General features: G+C 42.0%; 1 protein-coding gene across 5 annotated transcripts in view; it reads right to left on the bottom strand.

Annotated features, from left to right (window-relative positions):
• Positions 1–2,871: 2,871 nt before the first annotated feature.
• ZCCHC2 (zinc finger CCHC-type containing 2) overlaps positions 2,872–17,809 on the bottom strand; it is a 45,154-nt gene continuing 30,216 nt past the window's right edge. For 2 of the 5 annotated variants that reach the window (XM_065667516.1, XM_065667512.1), the window contains 7 exons: positions 16,299–16,356; positions 15,004–15,139; positions 13,445–13,509; positions 12,456–12,550; positions 11,828–11,956; positions 9,701–11,209; positions 6,663–8,674 (listed from right to left, as the gene is read on the bottom strand). In XM_065667516.1, the coding sequence (XP_065523588.1) occupies positions 8,607–8,674; positions 9,701–11,209; positions 11,828–11,956; positions 12,456–12,550; positions 13,445–13,509; positions 15,004–15,139; positions 16,299–16,356 (2,060 nt within the window). In that variant the 3' untranslated portion in view covers positions 6,663–8,606. Of the gene's footprint in view, positions 3,054–6,662; positions 8,675–9,700; positions 11,210–11,827; positions 11,957–12,455; positions 12,551–13,444; positions 13,510–15,003; positions 15,143–16,298; positions 16,357–17,809 lie in introns of those variants that run through there. The other 3 variants (XM_065667515.1, XM_065667510.1, XM_065667511.1) reach the window with 2 other exon arrangements.

The raw sequence follows: 17,809 nt of genomic DNA on the forward strand, positions 1-17,809 counted from the left end.
TCCACTGGAAAAACACCCCGCTGGTGCTGTGGCCTGTGGGTTGGTGAAGCATGGTGCCCCACTTAGGGATGGTGCAGGCAGCTGCGGTGGCTCCCCCGCCATCGCTCCCTCTCCTGCCTTTAAACTCTCACATTTCCTTGTATCGAAGGCACGGCCAGCTGTAAAGATACCATCCTGGCACGGGTGAAACGGCTGGGGCACGGTAGGCAGACACCTCGGCAGAGCAGAGCAACGCTGTGTGCTGCTCCGAGGAGAGAACGTTTGTTGTATTCATTTCATCTCATTAAACAACTGACGGCACTTCCCAGCTTTCAAGTGGCAACAGGAGGAGCCTGGCACGGCCCTGGATCAGAGACAGAGACGGGAAGAGCTCGCCGACCAAAGGGAAGCGAGCATATGGAATACGTTACCCACGTCCGTCACTGAAGTAAGGAGCTTTAAAGAGTTCAGAAGGAAACTAGATACAATTCCAAACAAAGGCTGAAAAGGAGGGGGTGAGTGACAGTAGGGGGGAGAGGGCTCACATAGCTTTCCCTCTGCCTGAGGGTGCCTCAAGGCCTGAAGTCTTTTGAACATGGAAGTTGTCTAAAACTGGTTAAAGATGTGCGCTGAAGAGCTGAAAGATGAAACTGAGGCATTAACCAAGAAGGTTGGGAGGGAAGGGGGAAGGGGGGCTCAAATAAGTGGCTAAACTTCCTAGGTGCCCACACTGGCTGTACACGCCACCGCTACTGCCGGGCTGGTTTGACCTACTCTGTCCAGCCCTCGCTGTACTTGCTTGCGAGATGACTACTGGCCAGGAAGGATTCTGCTTTCAAAATCAAACAAAAAGCAGGAATGACCGGAGTTCAGGAACAAATCTTCTGCAGCACCGACCACCGCGGAGCTGCTGTGTTCCACACATGGCTCCTGACCCAGCACCCACCCCTCTGCCATCGTGTGCATGTACCCCCACCCATGCACCCATCAAAACCAGCTTTAAAACTAACCAGCTGCAGTGCCTGCCACCTGCTGCTGGGCAAGGAGGTGGCACGGCCCTGCCCGAGGGGATCGGAGGCGGTCTGGGAAAAGCAGGGAGGTCAGGGCAGGTCACCCCGTTGAGATGCAAGACCCCGCCTGCAGTACGGGGTTCAGCTATGGGGCCCTCAACACAAGAGGGACGTGGACCTGCTCAAGTGAGTCCAGAGGAGGCCATGATCAGAGGGCTGCAGCACTCTGCTGTGAAGGTAGACTGAAAGAGTTGGAGTTGTTCAGCCTGGAGAAAAGAAGGCTCTATGAGACCTTATAGCAGCCTTCCAGTACCTAAAGGGGGCCTACAGGAAATCTGAAGGGACTTTTTACAAGGGTATGGAGGGGTAGGACAAGGGGGAATGGCTTTAAACTGAAAAAGGGTAGATTTAGAGTAGGCATTAGGAAGAAGCTCTTTACTGTGGGGGTAGTGAGGCGCTGGCACAGGTTGCCCAGAGAAGGGGTGGCTGCCCCATCCCTGGCAGTGCTCAAGGCCGGGTTGGACGGGGCTTGGAGCAACCTGGCTCGGTAGAAGGTGTCCCTGTCTGTGGCAGGTGGGGTTTGAAACTGGGTGATATATAAGGTCCCTTATAAACATTCCATTCTACGTAACCTGTAAGCCACATGATGGTCACTGCTGGAGTGAACTGATCTTCCAACTGCTACACACCTCCTGCTTCTGCCACCTTTGCCAGCAATGATGGGGCTGTCGGTGCAAATGACAGCACAAGTCACCCAGGTGCCTGAAAAAGCCTTCGGAAATTGAACATCAGCACCCTCTTCCTTTAAAATCCTGCACCAAGTTTTGGGCAGCAGCCCCATTGTCCTTAGCCTGAAGGCAGAGTGCTGATCAGGCACTGGCATTAGGAACCTGCTGGCAACAGATGGCAATGAAAGCATTACAGTATTCCCTTCTTCAAGAGCAAAATTTAGGAAAGTGCTGTCATAGCAGCCTGGCTGGACAGCTCTGGCTTGGGCAAAGTGACAGCTCTGTCACGCCTCAGGGTAGCTGCTCTGCAGTGGCACTGGAGGCATGACAGCCTTTGGGCATCATGCTTTAGTTGCAGAAGAGCCAAGCACATTTCTTTTCCTGTCTACGTCTATATTAACATCCCATGCTTTGCCTCCTCCACCGAAGAACATGCTAGAAAAGAGAGATCCTTCCTTAGGAAGGAATTAAAATGTGATGTTTCAAAGTGCAATGTGAAGTGCCAGTCCCTATTTAGCTGCCTTTGCGAGGACAGGTACTGGCACAGGCTCATGCTGAAATAGTTACCCCCTTGCACAGGTTGTTTTGTTTTGCATTAGCAAGTTTCCAATACTACTGTTTGAGAGTTTGCATACCCTGGATTAAGGCATTTCAAACAGCTCTCCATCATGTGCATGGTTAAAGGGTTAATCAGGGCAAAAGCAAGATACATTAAAAGAAGGCAAAGAGATAAAGACAGAAAACAAATCAAATGGAGACAACACTCTAAAGGGCATGTTAGCTACCTGACAACTCTGTGTAACTGCAAAAATTATGCACACCATCAGATTTTTAAATGTATTCTTATGGCCTGTTCCAAATCCACGTAACCTTGTGCAGGTTGCTGGAAGCACCCATGTTCTCTGTTACGCATTGGATATGGGCAGCTGCACTGTGGTGAAGCACAGAATTCAGCCGGTTTTGTACCAAAGAGATGCAGTTGCTTTGTGACATTCTTTGCTATGAAATGGGTGTGCGCTGTGGTAAGAAATCGAGTGATGGGTGAAAACTGTCTCACCTCAAGCACGCCCCAGTGCCTGCTGGCATTTTTTTGGTGTTGCTGTTGCTTTCACCTCCCCTCCTCACACGTTACTGATCTTTCCATTGGCAATTTTTATTTCAGGTGTTGAGAGAGGCCAGGATTACACGCTCACAGTGAAATACCTACAAGTCCTGGTCGACATGCACCTCAGAGCCAACCTGGTCTTTAAGGAGAAATTAATGTCCTATGATGTTTTCATCCAGAAGTCTTGCCACTGCTAAGCTGTCCACTCTTTCGCTGGGGCGTGTGCATATCCTGCAACAAAACATTAAAAACAAAGGGAAAAGAGCATTTTGATAGCAACACAATTACTTTTATATGTTATATTGACTACTCTATCTAAACATGCCATCAGTTTCAAAACTTTCAAAACAAGAAGTAATCTGAAGCTGTTGAAATTGGCACGGTTTCAACTCTCAAGCTATACACTATGTAAAATAAGACTATTTTAACGTAATATTTTATTATATATAATACTGTTTTTTCCGAAGAACTCCTAACCAGTACTTTGACACCAAACTTCAATGGCAAATAGGTTTTTTAAGCAACAATCCCTCTCTTCCCTTAGTCTCGCCAATGAGCACCAGTAGGAGCTAACTCTTTATCAATCACCAACATCCTCTGTCTCAGGAAAAAAACATACTTTAGAAGTCAGTAAAAAATTGGTCATCTTGGATCTGAGAGAAGAGTTCTATAAAGAATGCATTAATGGTTAAGAGAGAGCTATGCCGTCCTTACCAAGTTCAGCACAGTTTTTTTCAGCCTGTGCTTTTGTACATTGTTTTATTGACCCATTCATACAACAGTGACCCTTCGCACTAGTCAGGGAGCATGTGTCGATATTAGAAATAATGGTTTTATTATGTTCCATCTCTTGGGCAACATGTTCCTGAGCTTGAGATAACCCAGATAAATATCTGATCTGCGGACCTTCAGACTAACTAGAGAGAGACAAATAAGACATTTCATTATTGGGAAAGATAGCCAGACTCCCTGCGGAATTATTCCAGTTTGCGGAAAAAGCTGTATGGCCCTCAGAAAGCATTCTTCACTGTAGGAAAACAAGTATCTTGAACCATTTTAATGTTCAGTAGTTCTTAAGACACGGCTTTCACATATGCCTGCAATCCTCTGGGTCTTCAATGTTCCTTGTGGGCCTGGGCTATTTTAGCTCTAGGTAGTTAATACTTTAGATATGTATTTCTCTAGGTAGTTAGTATTTCCGGTATGCATTTAGGGTGTTTTTTTTTTCTTTTGGTGAGAGACAACAAGGAGTATGATGTTCATGTGAGAAAAGACATAAAACCCTACAGAAACCAACGCTCCAAAATTGCAAGTCGGAGGAGTCCCCCAGGTAAGCTTACTTGGATGGCCTGAAGATGTTAAAACCAAATTCAACCGAAGCCCCTTCCGCAGCCCTCAGCAGCTCCCGTGATTCCACTGGTAGAGTTATGCTGCCACCTATTGTGCAGATGAACTTGGGCGACATTTCATTTTGCTAGGCAACGTGGGTGCAATAATTAGTTACCACCTGTCCTTCCCTTTTTTGTATTACAAGTACTTTCTTCTGAACTATCTGCCGCTGATGGCTGATGGAGACAGGATGCATGCACTGGTGTATTTTCAGCAGGACCAAATGCAGCTCTTCATACATTCTGAACTCTGATCGCCTCCACAGTACAGCTTAATTGGGCTCAGGAACACAAATGTCGGCCGCTGTTAGCTCAAGGGCTGGATCAAAACTGAAACCCTGTTTCTCTGTCCCAATTAGCAGCTGAGGCATACAACAGCCACAGCTGGAGCAGCAGCACACTCTCCCTGCAGCAAAGCTTTGAGATGTGCTTTTCCTTCCTCCCTTGTTAGAAGAGCACAAGGATGGTAGGTTAGTAGCTGAAACAGCACTCAAGCCCCAGTATAAACTCATGGCTATGCATTTAGGACTTGCGCTTCTTCCTCCCAAGCACAAGTGCAATCCACATACCCTTTAGATATATCATGCCTGATTCTAGCAGCTGTAGTCACCAGCCAATAGAGCAGGAAGAACTATTGCCTAAAGCTGCTTTTTTTGTACGTGCAGAATTTAGGCAACCTTACTTCATCAGGAGAGCAGCTGCAGGAGGCTGGGGTCAGCACGCCTCTGGAGACAGCCATGAACAAAACAAATTACAATGGTACTGACATTTGGCACCTCTTGACAGCTAAGGTAGCTTGGCACTGGTTGAGCTTCACAGTTCTCTGTGTACCTTTCTGCACTTTTCACTTTCTCTCTGCCTTGGCACAACACACAGCCCTCTCTTCCTTCACCTCTCCAGTAGTATCAGCCAAGTCAAAACCTAGGCTTTAGGCCATCACTGCCATCCTAAGGCTGCTTAGCTGGGAACATGAAGCCATCTGTTCACTCCCAGGCAAGCAGTGTGCATCATCGCACTTATGCTCTCATCTTTCCAATCCTGTCCATGCTTTCCTCATCGTTCCTTTTTTCTTCCAGCTTTAGGAACCAAATGGTTTGTATGAACAGGCTTCCACCTGCAGCAGCACTGCAGAAGTGCAGTACTTGGAAGTCACTCATGGGCAGCTCAGGCAGCTGCTCGGGCGCACAAGCCAGTGGGATTTTCTCATTTATCTTTACGGCGTTCAACAGTTTTCAAGTCACTCGGTGGGAAAGAGAATCCCTTGAACTTGTAGCCAGACCCCATGACCCGGGTAGTAGTGGCGCTGCCGAAGAGGACGGCTAGGTGTGGGCACTGTGAAGTCTCCAGGCAAGGAAGCATCAGTAGGATGAGGCGTTTTATACTGCTTGCTGTGCCACAGGGTATGCACTTCTAGACTTTCAAACTGATAGACCTAACCAGGATTTATTAAAGTCAGGGTTGCTTGCAGCATGAAGGCAAATGAGTATCAGCAGCTCGGATGGCACGGTAAGTAGAGTGCATTTTCAGGGTAATACAGTAATTCACCAGTTCCTTGGACACATGTGTGCACTCCCTGGTGTCCAGGTAGGGGACACCGGGCATTTGCAGAAATGAATGCCGTATAACGATGTCTGCATGACACCAAGGTTCAATACCCCCCGGTTATTGTGGGAGTTGCCTGAAGAGGTTGGGCTCATTGGTAACTCTGAGCCCTCCCATCACCTTTGTTGGTTTCTCAGGAAGTGAGAAACTCTGGGGAGTCAGCTGGGATAAAGACCTGAGATAAAGCCCATGGCTCTCAGCTCTGTAGATAAGCTGCTGCTAAGCAGCAGGAGTTAGAAGCGCTACCTACCCAGTAAAGCAAGGTGCCAGTAGTTAGTGCCCTTCTCTTTCTCATCACTGCCTGAGTACAGTCAGGTACTACATTCACATCAGACACCTGAGCTGTAACCTGCACGCTTCTAATCTTCTTCCCTACTCCTGGCAACTCCTGTTGTCCTTCCACCTAGTTTAGCAGACAGAAGAAAGATCTCACTTTGAGTTACTACGTCCTTAGCACACACATTCTTTACACTGCAATCAAAAAAAGTGTGTTTCAGCTGGGGTTTAGCCCAAATCCAGGAATCCTCATAATATAAAAAAGGCTTAACTGTTCTTACAGAGGTTAGATCAAAGTCCTGGGACTGTCACACAATGTCACCTTCTTTCTCCCAAGAGATCCATCTAACCATCTTAAAGAAATTTAAATGAAGAGACAGTGTCCTAGCTTCAGACACAGGACTGACCTTGAGCCAAGTAATCTCAGCTTTGTCTTAAAAAGTGTCAGATTCTAACCAAAATGGTAGCTTGGCAAGAGGTTCCACAATCCCATCCCTACACCCAGAGCAGAGCGTCACACTCGCTGCATTGTTCTCAGTGACCAAGGACAGTACTTGAACACAGGTAATTTTTTTTTTCCTTTTTTTTTTATTGCTGTTAATTCAAGGAAAAAGGTTGCATAAAATCCAATCTCTTCTAGAAATATAAGTGACCTTTCCAGTACATTTCAAATATCAAAGTATATGGTAAACATACAAATAAAGAGAAGGTAACATACCTCCTATTTACAGTACAGTATTTTAAATCATAAAATAAGTTCCATAAAGTACAACTGGCAGGTAATTCACAATACAAGTCCATTGGTGGTTTAACACCCTCACTTCAACTCAAACGCAGTTCATTCATTTCAAGTGGTCCAAAAATACCCAGATCAAATAAAAATTTTAATCAAAATAATTTTTCATTTACTACTTAAACTTTTTTTTTTTTTAGATTTTTTTTTAAATTAAAGCTTTCATCTACCTCCCTCCCCATCCCCCCCTCCAAGAAAAAAGTTTCAAAATGTACACTGGTGCTATAAATATAAATGCTACCTATGAAGAAATGTAGTAATCAAGCTTTTTTTTTCTTCAAGTTTTTTGTCTGTTTAGCGATTTATGAGACGACTGAACCAAAGATTGATTTTCTTTCATCCCTCTACCGACAACAGGTCTGATTTACAGAAAAAACATCTCTGCCATGAACTGTGAGGAATGCCAAACCCTATGGATATACAGTGGTAGTTGTTCATCGGTGTTGAATGCAGCAGTCAAAAAATACACTCATCTTCCAGATAACCTCAGTGCACTTTAGGAAATCAAATATTACCTGGAAGCAATTTAGTACATATATTGGCTTTTAAAAATAAAATAAAAAATACAGCAGCATTAAACTTACTTACTCATGATACTGACATGATTAATACCATCTGAACACTCATTTCAGTCTTTCACATTATACCGTAATTACGCATAGTGGTAAATTGTTATAAAATAGTGACTTTGCTATTTGGTAGACAGGTTCTAATACTAATACCTGACTATTTTGTAGAAAACCATAGCTTTTGTTCAGTTTGAAATAAAACATTTACATTCTAAGTACAATGCAACACTGTAATAGTTTAGGAAAAAAATATTCAATCAAGTAATGTTCATTCTGAGTTGACACGATGTAGAATAGCTTTAAAAAAGGAAAAAAATGCTGTCAACTTTCATTACAAATGCAAACACACTGAGTACAACATTCATACCAGGTTTTGTTTTCACCTTTGATGCTGAACATACAGGCTACAACAGAAGAAAAATCTGTCAATTTAAGCTCGTTCATTTTTCTAAATCTGTTCCAGTCCACACAGTTTCAGCCCCTTCCTGCTCTATGTGTTTTCATGTATTTGGGACTCTCAAGAGCTGTGTATATGTATTATTAACAGATATAGTACACATACAGTATTTGTGTGTTCCTTTGGACTCCCCTGACAGGGTGCTTGAACATCTCCCCTCAATTCATGAGCATTAATTTAGAGTACGGGCAGGGTCTGTATGAACTGCTAAACACTCATGCAAGTCCAGCGAATTCACGTGGACAAACAGGGGAAGAAAACAAAACAGCAGCATAAGGAGAAGAGGGAGGGAGGGAAGAAGATTGTGGTGGGGAACACGACCAAGCTTCTTCTTTCACCATATGGCTGCTCCACCAGTGATCTCAGAGGTCAGAGGACTTTTTTGTTTTTTCTAAAAAATGCAGTAAACATTGCACATGTCTCAAGTCTTCAGTGCAAAAGCATGGTTCAAATGCTCTTTCTGATTGTTTGGCTGTGTGTTTGAATTACATGCATTACGCAAGCCTTTTGTAGAACCAGGAGGAGACCAGGGACTCAGCTTTCTTCTTTTGTATGGAACAGAGGTGCAAAAGCAATGAAAAACTCCAAAAGAATATAAAACCAGGAATGTCCCAAAACACAAGACCGACCCCCCCCGCTCCCACACACACCTTCCCCCATTTCCCAAGCTTCAGTTTAAGTAGGCAATGTTTACTTGTTTCAGTCTGCAGAATCCAAGGTATCATTGGAAGGGGGAGGGGGAGGTGCGTATCTCAGTCTGTAAGTGCCTAAAACGGGAAAGAGAACTACTAAGTCACTGCTCACAATTAAAATGGATTACAAAACCACTACAAGGTATCAAAATGGACATGCTCTTCAAAAGGCACTATCATCCTCCAGTCCTTTTAAAGCAGGTCCTAAGATTTTATACTACATCCTTTCACCTGCTTGTTAAAACTCTTAACTTAAAAAAAAAAAAAAACATGGACTGCTGATACAGGGCTTCACCTTTACTGGAAAAACACAAAGGAAAGGCAACCCCCATCAAGGTTCATCTTTCCTCTTCCAGTCTGACTGAACAAGGAAAGACAGAATGGGCACAGGCCAAGAATCAAAATCGTTTATGCCCTATGCGAGCACTGCCTCTTCTCCATTCTTCTGGATGGAGAGAGAAATGGCATATACAGCTAAAGCCATTCCTTCCATTTTTAGTTCCAATTGGTTTCTGCTTGTTTGCTGCAACTTGTCCAAAGAGTTAAAGCATGTTTCATTTCTGTATTGTGTGATGGAGCACAGGAGGACAGCTGATTGTGCAAAGGTAAGCTTTAGAAAAGTTAAAATTACCAAATGGCCAGTCTGTGGGGTGTTTTTATAAATTCCCACAAGCTTTAAGAACTCAAGTTCGTGCCATAGACAGTAATTAGTATCTTTCACTTTTTGCCAATGAATTCTCTTAAAACCCCCACTGATCAGGAACAGAAAAATTGAAACAACATGCAAGTGTCAACACGATGCCAAAAACGAACCAGTGAAAAAAGAACAATTTTGGACTGATACAGTTTGACTTCCCAGCTCTGAATCACACCCATTTTCAGCTCCACGCTGAAAGCCCCATTCCCTTGCACTGTTCTACAGAATTTTCAGGCAGAGATAAGATGCTTGCAGTTCTAGAGCAGGTCACTAGTGCACAACCATTTACACAAAACATACACACACACGCACACGTTTCTGCAAGACCAGAAACAGCACATTCAGAAAGGTAAAGAGAAACTGCTAAACTCAAAAGCAAGTCCGTTGGGAGTTATCATGATTACCTTGTTGACTGGCCTCCATGGATGACTGCTTACAGTCCTGCGCATAGTGTCCACTTACACCACAATTGTAACATGAAACGTTCCCATTCTTCTTGGGTCCCGACCCATTTGTGTTGGCAACTACGTTAGGTGCTGGATATACAGGATAGAACCTCCCAAATCCTGCCATCTGCTGCATACCATAGTTGGCTTGGCTCCCCATCACTGGGTCATGCATAAGCCCATTTGCATATGGAGACTGAGGCAGGAAGAAAGGAAGTTGTGTTCCATTGCTTTGATGTGCTTGATTGAGGTAGCTGCCATTGCAAAGTGATGGCAGAGTGAAGAAAGATGGAACTCTGTAGACTTGTCCATGAAGTGGGTTATGATAAAAATAGCTATTAATCTGAAGGCTTCCATTGGTCCCACAGCTACACCTACGTCCACAAGAACCGCAAGGACCAGATCCCAGCTGCTGTGGAGGTAACATTGTCCCATTAGTGTTATTATTTCCAACAGCGTTTATGTAGGATGTGCTGTCACTCTGTGCAGTGCTGTGTGTTAGAGCAGGGCTCGGGCTAGGGGCAGGGCCTGGTGTATGTGTAGGTATTGCAGGAGGAACAGTGGACTGGACCTGACCAACACCTAAACCAGCAGACTGAGGTGGTGAGGAAGTTGCTACAGTGTTTAACACGTTTGTATTCTGGTTGGGCAACACACTGGTAGCATGAGGACTGCCTGGCAAAGCGTATGAAGCTGGTGGAGGTGGTGGTGCTGCTGTGGAGAGACCAGCTGCTGGAAGAACTACCTTTAGATTGGTAGGCTGAGGGATTGCTCCTGGGTTTCCCTCAATGTGAGGCACCATTTGATTCAGTCCTACCACCTGGGCTGCAGGTTTTGTGATGGGATCTGTAGTAGGAACTGGGGATCCTGGGAAACTACCTGGATTGTGGACTGGGATAAAGGCAGTATTTGGTGATCCAATACTTAAGTTTCCTGTCGGCTGCTGTGGTCCATTAACTGTGCAACTTTCTGATGATCCCTGTGGAGAGGGCATTTTCAATCTGTGTATTGCCAAATGCAAAGCAGGGCTACCAGGCTGGACAGAATGTGGAAGGAAAGTGGATGGGACTGGCAAAGGGGAAGCCATCAGCTCAAGGCGTTTCTCAGGTTCGCCAGAGGTTACTGGGCCCATTCCACCAGGAGGTGAATTTGCAGACTCTCTCACTGGCGAGACAGCAACAGGTGTGGTAACAAGCATTCCCATCGTTTTACCATCTGCTGATATGGGTGGCGGGACAACTGCTTCAGGCTTTTGGGCAGCGCTGTGCATCACACAGTGTAAGGCAGGCATGAAGGAAATATGTTGAAACTTTGCATTCAAAGGATCTTCTGAAAGGCTTCCATTTTCATTATTCACTGAAGAGATCTGAGCGGATGATTTGTTCATATTTGATGAACTGACAGCACTGTAGCCTGTAAACCTGGTTGTATTTTGACTTCCAGAGTCCTCAGAATTGCTGTCTGTATCTGTGGAGACACAAGCATTTGTCTGTCAGAAGAATGAATCTGAAACAATGTAGTCATGCCCTGGAATCATTTATCCACATGAAACTTCCTAAGTTTTGTGACACAAATGATAGTTACATCCTCCTGAATAGTCACAACTTTGAGGTTCATTTTCATTCACCCAAATGAAGCTAAGTCAATCTCCACCACTTGCCTATATCCAACTGCCCAACTAGCTACTGTGTTTTTGACTGGTGTGTATCTGCAAACATGAAGAGTAGGACACAGACTGAATTAGGAATTTGCATCTACCTGGAAAGACATTAACACAGCTTACCCAAATGTGGCAGAAGTGGCAAATTAAATTATCAATACAAAAAGAAGGACCTCTCGGACATGCCACACAGAACTTGATATAAACCCCATCTTTTTCACGGTAAAGTTTCTCCCATTACTATACTGCTGAAAAAGCTGAAGACAGCTATGCCTCTGCTGAGTCATGAAACCCACAGAGCAAAATGTGTTCTGTGGCTAGTTCAGAAATAAAAGCAGCTAATAAAACTGAGAAACTAATTAAAATTAATACAAGAGATTGGTCTAGGAAAAAAGAGGTTCATGCACACTCGCAATAAATACAACCTCTGTCTTTTTCTTCTTCACTATCAAAGCTTTCCCGCCCATCATGTCGTGGACTTGAAGGAGAACTGTAACTTTCAGATGATGTCTCTCCACATGTATCATGACCGGATCCAGCATCCAAATTCAGATCTAAAAATAAAAATTGGAATTTTTATTTTTAATCTCAGTATATGGAAGTGAGGTTATTTTGGTCTGCTCGCATCTCATGCTAGTTCAGATTTTTGTTTGTTCCTACTTAACTGCATCTGTCTCCTATATTTCTAGCATTCCAGCTCCCAGCATTCAGGACTAGTCACTAATGACAAGATGCTGGTGCTAAATTTCCTATAGATGTAGCCTAACAGTAACTGTTTCCGCAACTACTACTCCACATAAAGCAACCTGATGGAGATTTTACTGGTATTTTCCATTTATGCATGAAGACACATACCTTAAGCAACTGCATACAGCACACTCAGCCTAGCATGTTCTATACAGCAAGCCAAATCCCAGACTAGGCAACCAACATGCTGACTTGTACTGAAACAGATTTCAGATTTGTGATTTTCCCTTTACAGCAGAACAATGAACAAATCTGCAAAGCCTTAAATTCTGTTTCTTACAAACAGCTTGGGAAAGAACATCTTACCTTTTGTTGTTCCTGTACGGATGTGCTGTGATGCTGCAACTCTAACTCCGTTGGTCCTGTTATTCAACCGGCAGTCAGTTTTCTTTGCTTTCTCCCTGTGCAATTAATATTCATGTTTGGTTTTGTTGGGGGTTTTTGTTGTTTGTTTGTTTTTCCAAATGCATGGGCACAAATAAGCAAACATGAATGAACATATAATGCTACTGTAAACAAAGGCAATGACTCCAGGCCAGAAATGTATATTTAACAGCTATAACAACAAATGTACATAATAAACAAATAGGTAAAGGCTGTTAGGGCAACGTACCAGGAACTAAACTGCAAGCAGTGTTACTGAACACTAAATAAAAAAGAAAACATGCAAAAAAGTAATTGTGCAGCTGACATTAAAGTCATCTTTGCAAGCTGACATGTGTAATGCAGCTGTACACCAGACTAGTGTAAAAGCATCTGGTTACGGAGTAACAAAAGTCAGCTTGGAAGTAGGCAGAGTATTAGATAAGAGTGAAAATGTTTTCACTTCCCCACAGTCCAGGACTGTGTAGCCCATAGGAAGTTCTGAAGCCCTCTGAGGTGCAAATTATCTTCAATAAAACACCTCAGCAAGTTAAACCCACTGCATAATGTTAAAGGTTGCTGTCAACCCTTACTTGATTTTCAGTGTTTTCTGGACAGCTTTATACCTTTTAACTTTCAAATAAATATAAAGGGGAAAAGGCAATTCAGTATCAGTTAAGAACCTATTCCTGTTCCTTCATCTTGTCACTAAATGACAACTGATATTTTGAGATATGAATGCATACAATTACATTCTGTTTTTCAAACTACTTCTTTTCAGAAGAGAAAATCAGGATTTTTACGTAGACTGGCTTCAAAATATGCCAGCTCTTGTTCCACAATAGCAAAACAAAGCACCTAATTGATTGTAGACTCTCCATTTATCAGAGTGAAGGCACTATTTCTGCATTACTAGTTACATTGAAACCTACTTTTCCAGCTGTGGCTTTCCTTTCTTCTTGCTTACTGTAGACAGACTTCGTTTTTCCACTGTATGCTAGACAGAAAATACAAAGATGCCAGTCAGACAACAGAATTTGTATCATGAAAGCAAATAAAAAAAACCCCTTAGACTGACAGATCTGCGAGTCCAAAACTAGTGTGCTCACATGTGCTATAACCATATGAACAACTACTTTAGAATAACGCATCTTGTTTATGTTTATGCCATTACCAGCAAAACACTCAGCAAATCACTACTTGCAAATATGCCAAAGATATCAATCACATGGTTGGTTGCATGCTGTTTTTCCTCTTGACGATAAAACCAAACATGTTTCTTCACATACCCATCAAAAAGGCCAATCAAAAGGCTTAAGAGGCTACAGAATTTACTGATTTAAGTGGAATTACTTGATGTTGAGGGCTGGGAAGTACATGTGACAAATTATTTCTACATAGTGACAAAGCAGGTACCCAGCCTTAAACTGGAGGTTGCTGCTAAACTTAACTCGAGAATAAAGCCTAGAAGCACATAAGAAATAACATACCATCTGCATAATTCTTTTAAGTATACTATTACTAGCTGCTAGTAATATCTCATATTTGGCAAAGAAGTGAAATCTCTGAAAACCCAGAAACAACCACTGTCTGAATACGCTGTATTTGGACCATCCTTTATATACAAAGTGGCTTCTCCTCTTCTTTAGCATATTTTTTCTTGCCTCAAGCTTGCACTATGTCAAGCTTTGACGCAGTCTACCATTTCATCTTCAGAAGCAAATCTCAATTCATTACCCTGCTTTGTGAAATACGGAAACTACTTTTGTTTGGCTTGCTACTCCCCACATAATAACCAGTAATTCTGCAAATTCTGCTTGTAGAATAGGAGTACTATTAAGCAATTCTAACACTCAAGGTTTCAGATGTAAGCAGTGAACAACAACCTTTCCGCAATTTCAGCAGGCGATTTTATTTACAAGTAATTGTTCTTCTCAACTATATTCACACCAAATCAATCATTGAAGAGACACAAATCTCACAAAAATTGTATATGCACCTAGCTATTAACTTTTTTCAACACAGATTAATGATTAAATTACTTAGATAATGCAGGTGAAAGAATGTTTAACCTGTTGTTGCTACTGTAGCATTAATATGGTTTAGTTATTAATACAGCTTCTAGTTTCTTCTTTGCAGTAACATAGAAATTCCCCAGGTGTTCTGAAATTCTCTCTGATAATTATGTTACAGTAACAGGATTCTGTGTCTGATTACAAATGAATACTAGTCTTCTCTGATCACTTACATCCTACTGGTAAATTTTATTTACAAATCCATAAACAAAATATCCAACTTTATGAGAGAGTGGTAATAATGATGATTTTTTTCTTAATAAAGCTAAGTCAGTAGCAACTTGAACTTCAACACTTGCTTATACAATTTCAGCAAAGCTCTTCATCCTTTAAAGCTAGACCTCATCATAAGGGAGTAGTGGACAGTCTTCTCAAGTGTCTCAGAACATTGATTTAAATAAAAAACAGCATCGCACCTGGTCAAGTAGGTTTGTACAGTGCTCTGGGTGCTGCTGGACAATACAGCTTTTTCTTCTCCAGTCCATTACCCCATTTTGCTCAGAGTGCTGTATGTTAAGGCTATCCAGTGAAGAACATTTTGCACTGCTAGTGCTGCTGAAAGGAAAAACCAAAAAGTTATGCTGATGCGAACAAACCTGCAGGCTTTTCTTACCAACTGCACAGTTTTGCATCCTGCTGGGAAACCGCAGTACTTTGCTTTCAGAAAACCCTAGCAATTCTCAAGACACCGCTTCTAAAATTCTTGTGCTCTAAAATGATACTAACGATATGAATGTAACTGGAGTTCCTTTTTCATTTGTCTACTAGAATTTGACACAAAAGTCAGAACAACAGAATTTGTATAAAATACAGTACTTAGGTGAAGAGTTTCCATGGATATTTCTCTTTTTGTGTGCCTTTTTCATACCAAACGTGGGGAAATTTTCCAGATAAAAATGTATTCTGAATTCATCTTCTTTGCTCCTTACTGTTAATGACATAGCTGGAATTACTTCCCTATTTCACAATTCATGAGACATTTAAGAAAAGGAACGCATGGCTACTTACAGATTATACTTCAGCTGTGTTTGTTTGAATTTCAAAATAGTCATCTTGCTTTGTATTTTTACCTTCAGGACTGCTAGTTTTGAGCAGTGCTTGGAAACCAGGATTGCTAGCTTTGAGTAGTGCTGGGAAAGGGCAGTTGCATTTGGCATTTACTTTGGACCTTATGATGCCTTCCACTGAAGCTTCTCTTAACAGCAGCTGGTTTGAGAGCACTGGTCAACAAAGACTGCTGGAAAAACAGTCAGGGTTCTGGTAGAGTCAGTAGGGCATATGAACCTACAAACCTTTTAGCTATCATACAAAACCATGCCCTACTACTATCCGCATGCAGGGGCCAGGGGGAGGAGTTAACACTTTCAAGTTCTTATCAACATACTTATGCTTATAATTCAAAGTGCCTTTTAATTTAGGGCTGTTGGCAAGCTGCTTCATGAAGGTTACTGCAATATGAAATGATTCTCAGTTCCCAGATGGCAGAAATCTAGCTCACTCCAAAGCACGTGACATGCTCAAAGTCCAATAGCTACTTACCAAATACGTCTGGAAGTAAGTGCTCAAACTACTTAAAAGATGTACAATAAGACATGAAAAAAACAGTTTAAGAAAATGGTGAGAACCCAAGGTCTCAGATACAAGCCCCTGACTACAGAGATACAAGCAAGTTCAGAAACGTAGCATGGTCACATTACGTCCTAGTACCTACTTGGCAACAGGACTTTTTCCATTATGTTTCTTGTGAACTGCTGTGTGTTGCATTACATCTGAAAAAAAAAATAAACAAAGTATAATTTCAATAGCAATTCCTATTTCCTTTTATGTCAATCCAACAAATTCATCTGCTCATCACTATCAGACACTCAGTAGAAAACATCTCCATTAAATAGGCTAGGCCTAATTTACAGTGCTGAAATTAACAGGTGTTGCATACAGGAAAGATCAGTCTGAACAGACAGTATAATCAAGGCTCTTTACCTTCCATTTCACAGTAGAATGAGACAGAAAAATAGGAATTATAACAACCATTTATGTTTGCTCATCACTATATTTAATCATAAGGACTAAATGTGTACTGAATATCACCCAGAATGAAGCCATGGAGAGAGAAGAAAGGATTCAGTCAGAGAAGTACAGAATTTTGTTGTATTTTTTTTCTGAACTGCTAAAATTCATCTCAGAATGGTGTTGCACATTCTGAATAGTGAATGAAGACAAGCCTTACATAGAAGTATTGCATTCTGAACCTCAAAAATTCACTATGCAAGTAAAGCTTTACAAACTACTTTGACATAAAAAGAGATACTGCCTCAAACAAGAAACAAGAACTTCAGAGACATGGTCTATCCTCTTCTTTAAGGCAACCATTAAATTTTAACAGAAGCAACTTTTCTTTATTCCAACTGTTGATGGTCTTTATCTTCTTAGTAGCTTTCACTTTGCCTGAATTTCTCTCAATGCTGTACATAAGGCCAAGTTATGATTTTTGGGGAATTAAGGGGATTTTGAATTTTGGGGAATTATGATTTAGGGGAATTAAGAAATCCAAACCAAAACCAAACCAAACAACCCCCCCCACCACCATCACAATTTTTAAACTTCTGGTAGCACTTGACTAAAATGACAAAATGTTTTCTGAAAAGCATTTGCAGTTTCACCAGAAGAACGGATTTGCCACTTTTTTAAGGACAAGTATATAGAACACTACTGGAGGAATTTCCGAATATGCTGTGTATTTACCTGTGTGTTCTGAACTCTGAATAAGAATACACCAATGATTTTTTTTCAAATATGAAAAAACTGTCTGGACTCCGTATAAGGATTACTGATTGCACATGAGATCAACTGCAAGCTTCTTACTAGTTCTTAATGTGTGACAGGGTAAGAGTGGTGTCATTCTGTGAAAGCTACTGTAAGTGTTCGGTGGTCTGTGTTCACCTTGCAGCCCCATTTCTCATCCTTTCCACCTACCAAAAGAGCTCATACTTGTTCACTACTGAAAGTGATGCAAAACTTGGCATTCCTTTCAGAATGAAATTACTGACTAACCACTAGGCTGCTGCTTCCGCGTGTGAACTGTTTTTAAGGTATGTGGAATACACCAGCTTTCAAACTGTAATCAATGCACTCACTACAGTCCCAAACAGATCTTATTAACAGTCCAGGGTATAAAAGCAGCATAGGTTAAGAGTAAGAAAACTTGAGCATCCTATGTAAAAT

Source organism: Lathamus discolor, chromosome 2 (genome assembly GCF_037157495.1).
Source record: "Lathamus discolor isolate bLatDis1 chromosome 2, bLatDis1.hap1, whole genome shotgun sequence".
Lineage (NCBI taxonomy): Eukaryota > Metazoa > Chordata > Aves > Psittaciformes > Psittacidae > Lathamus > Lathamus discolor.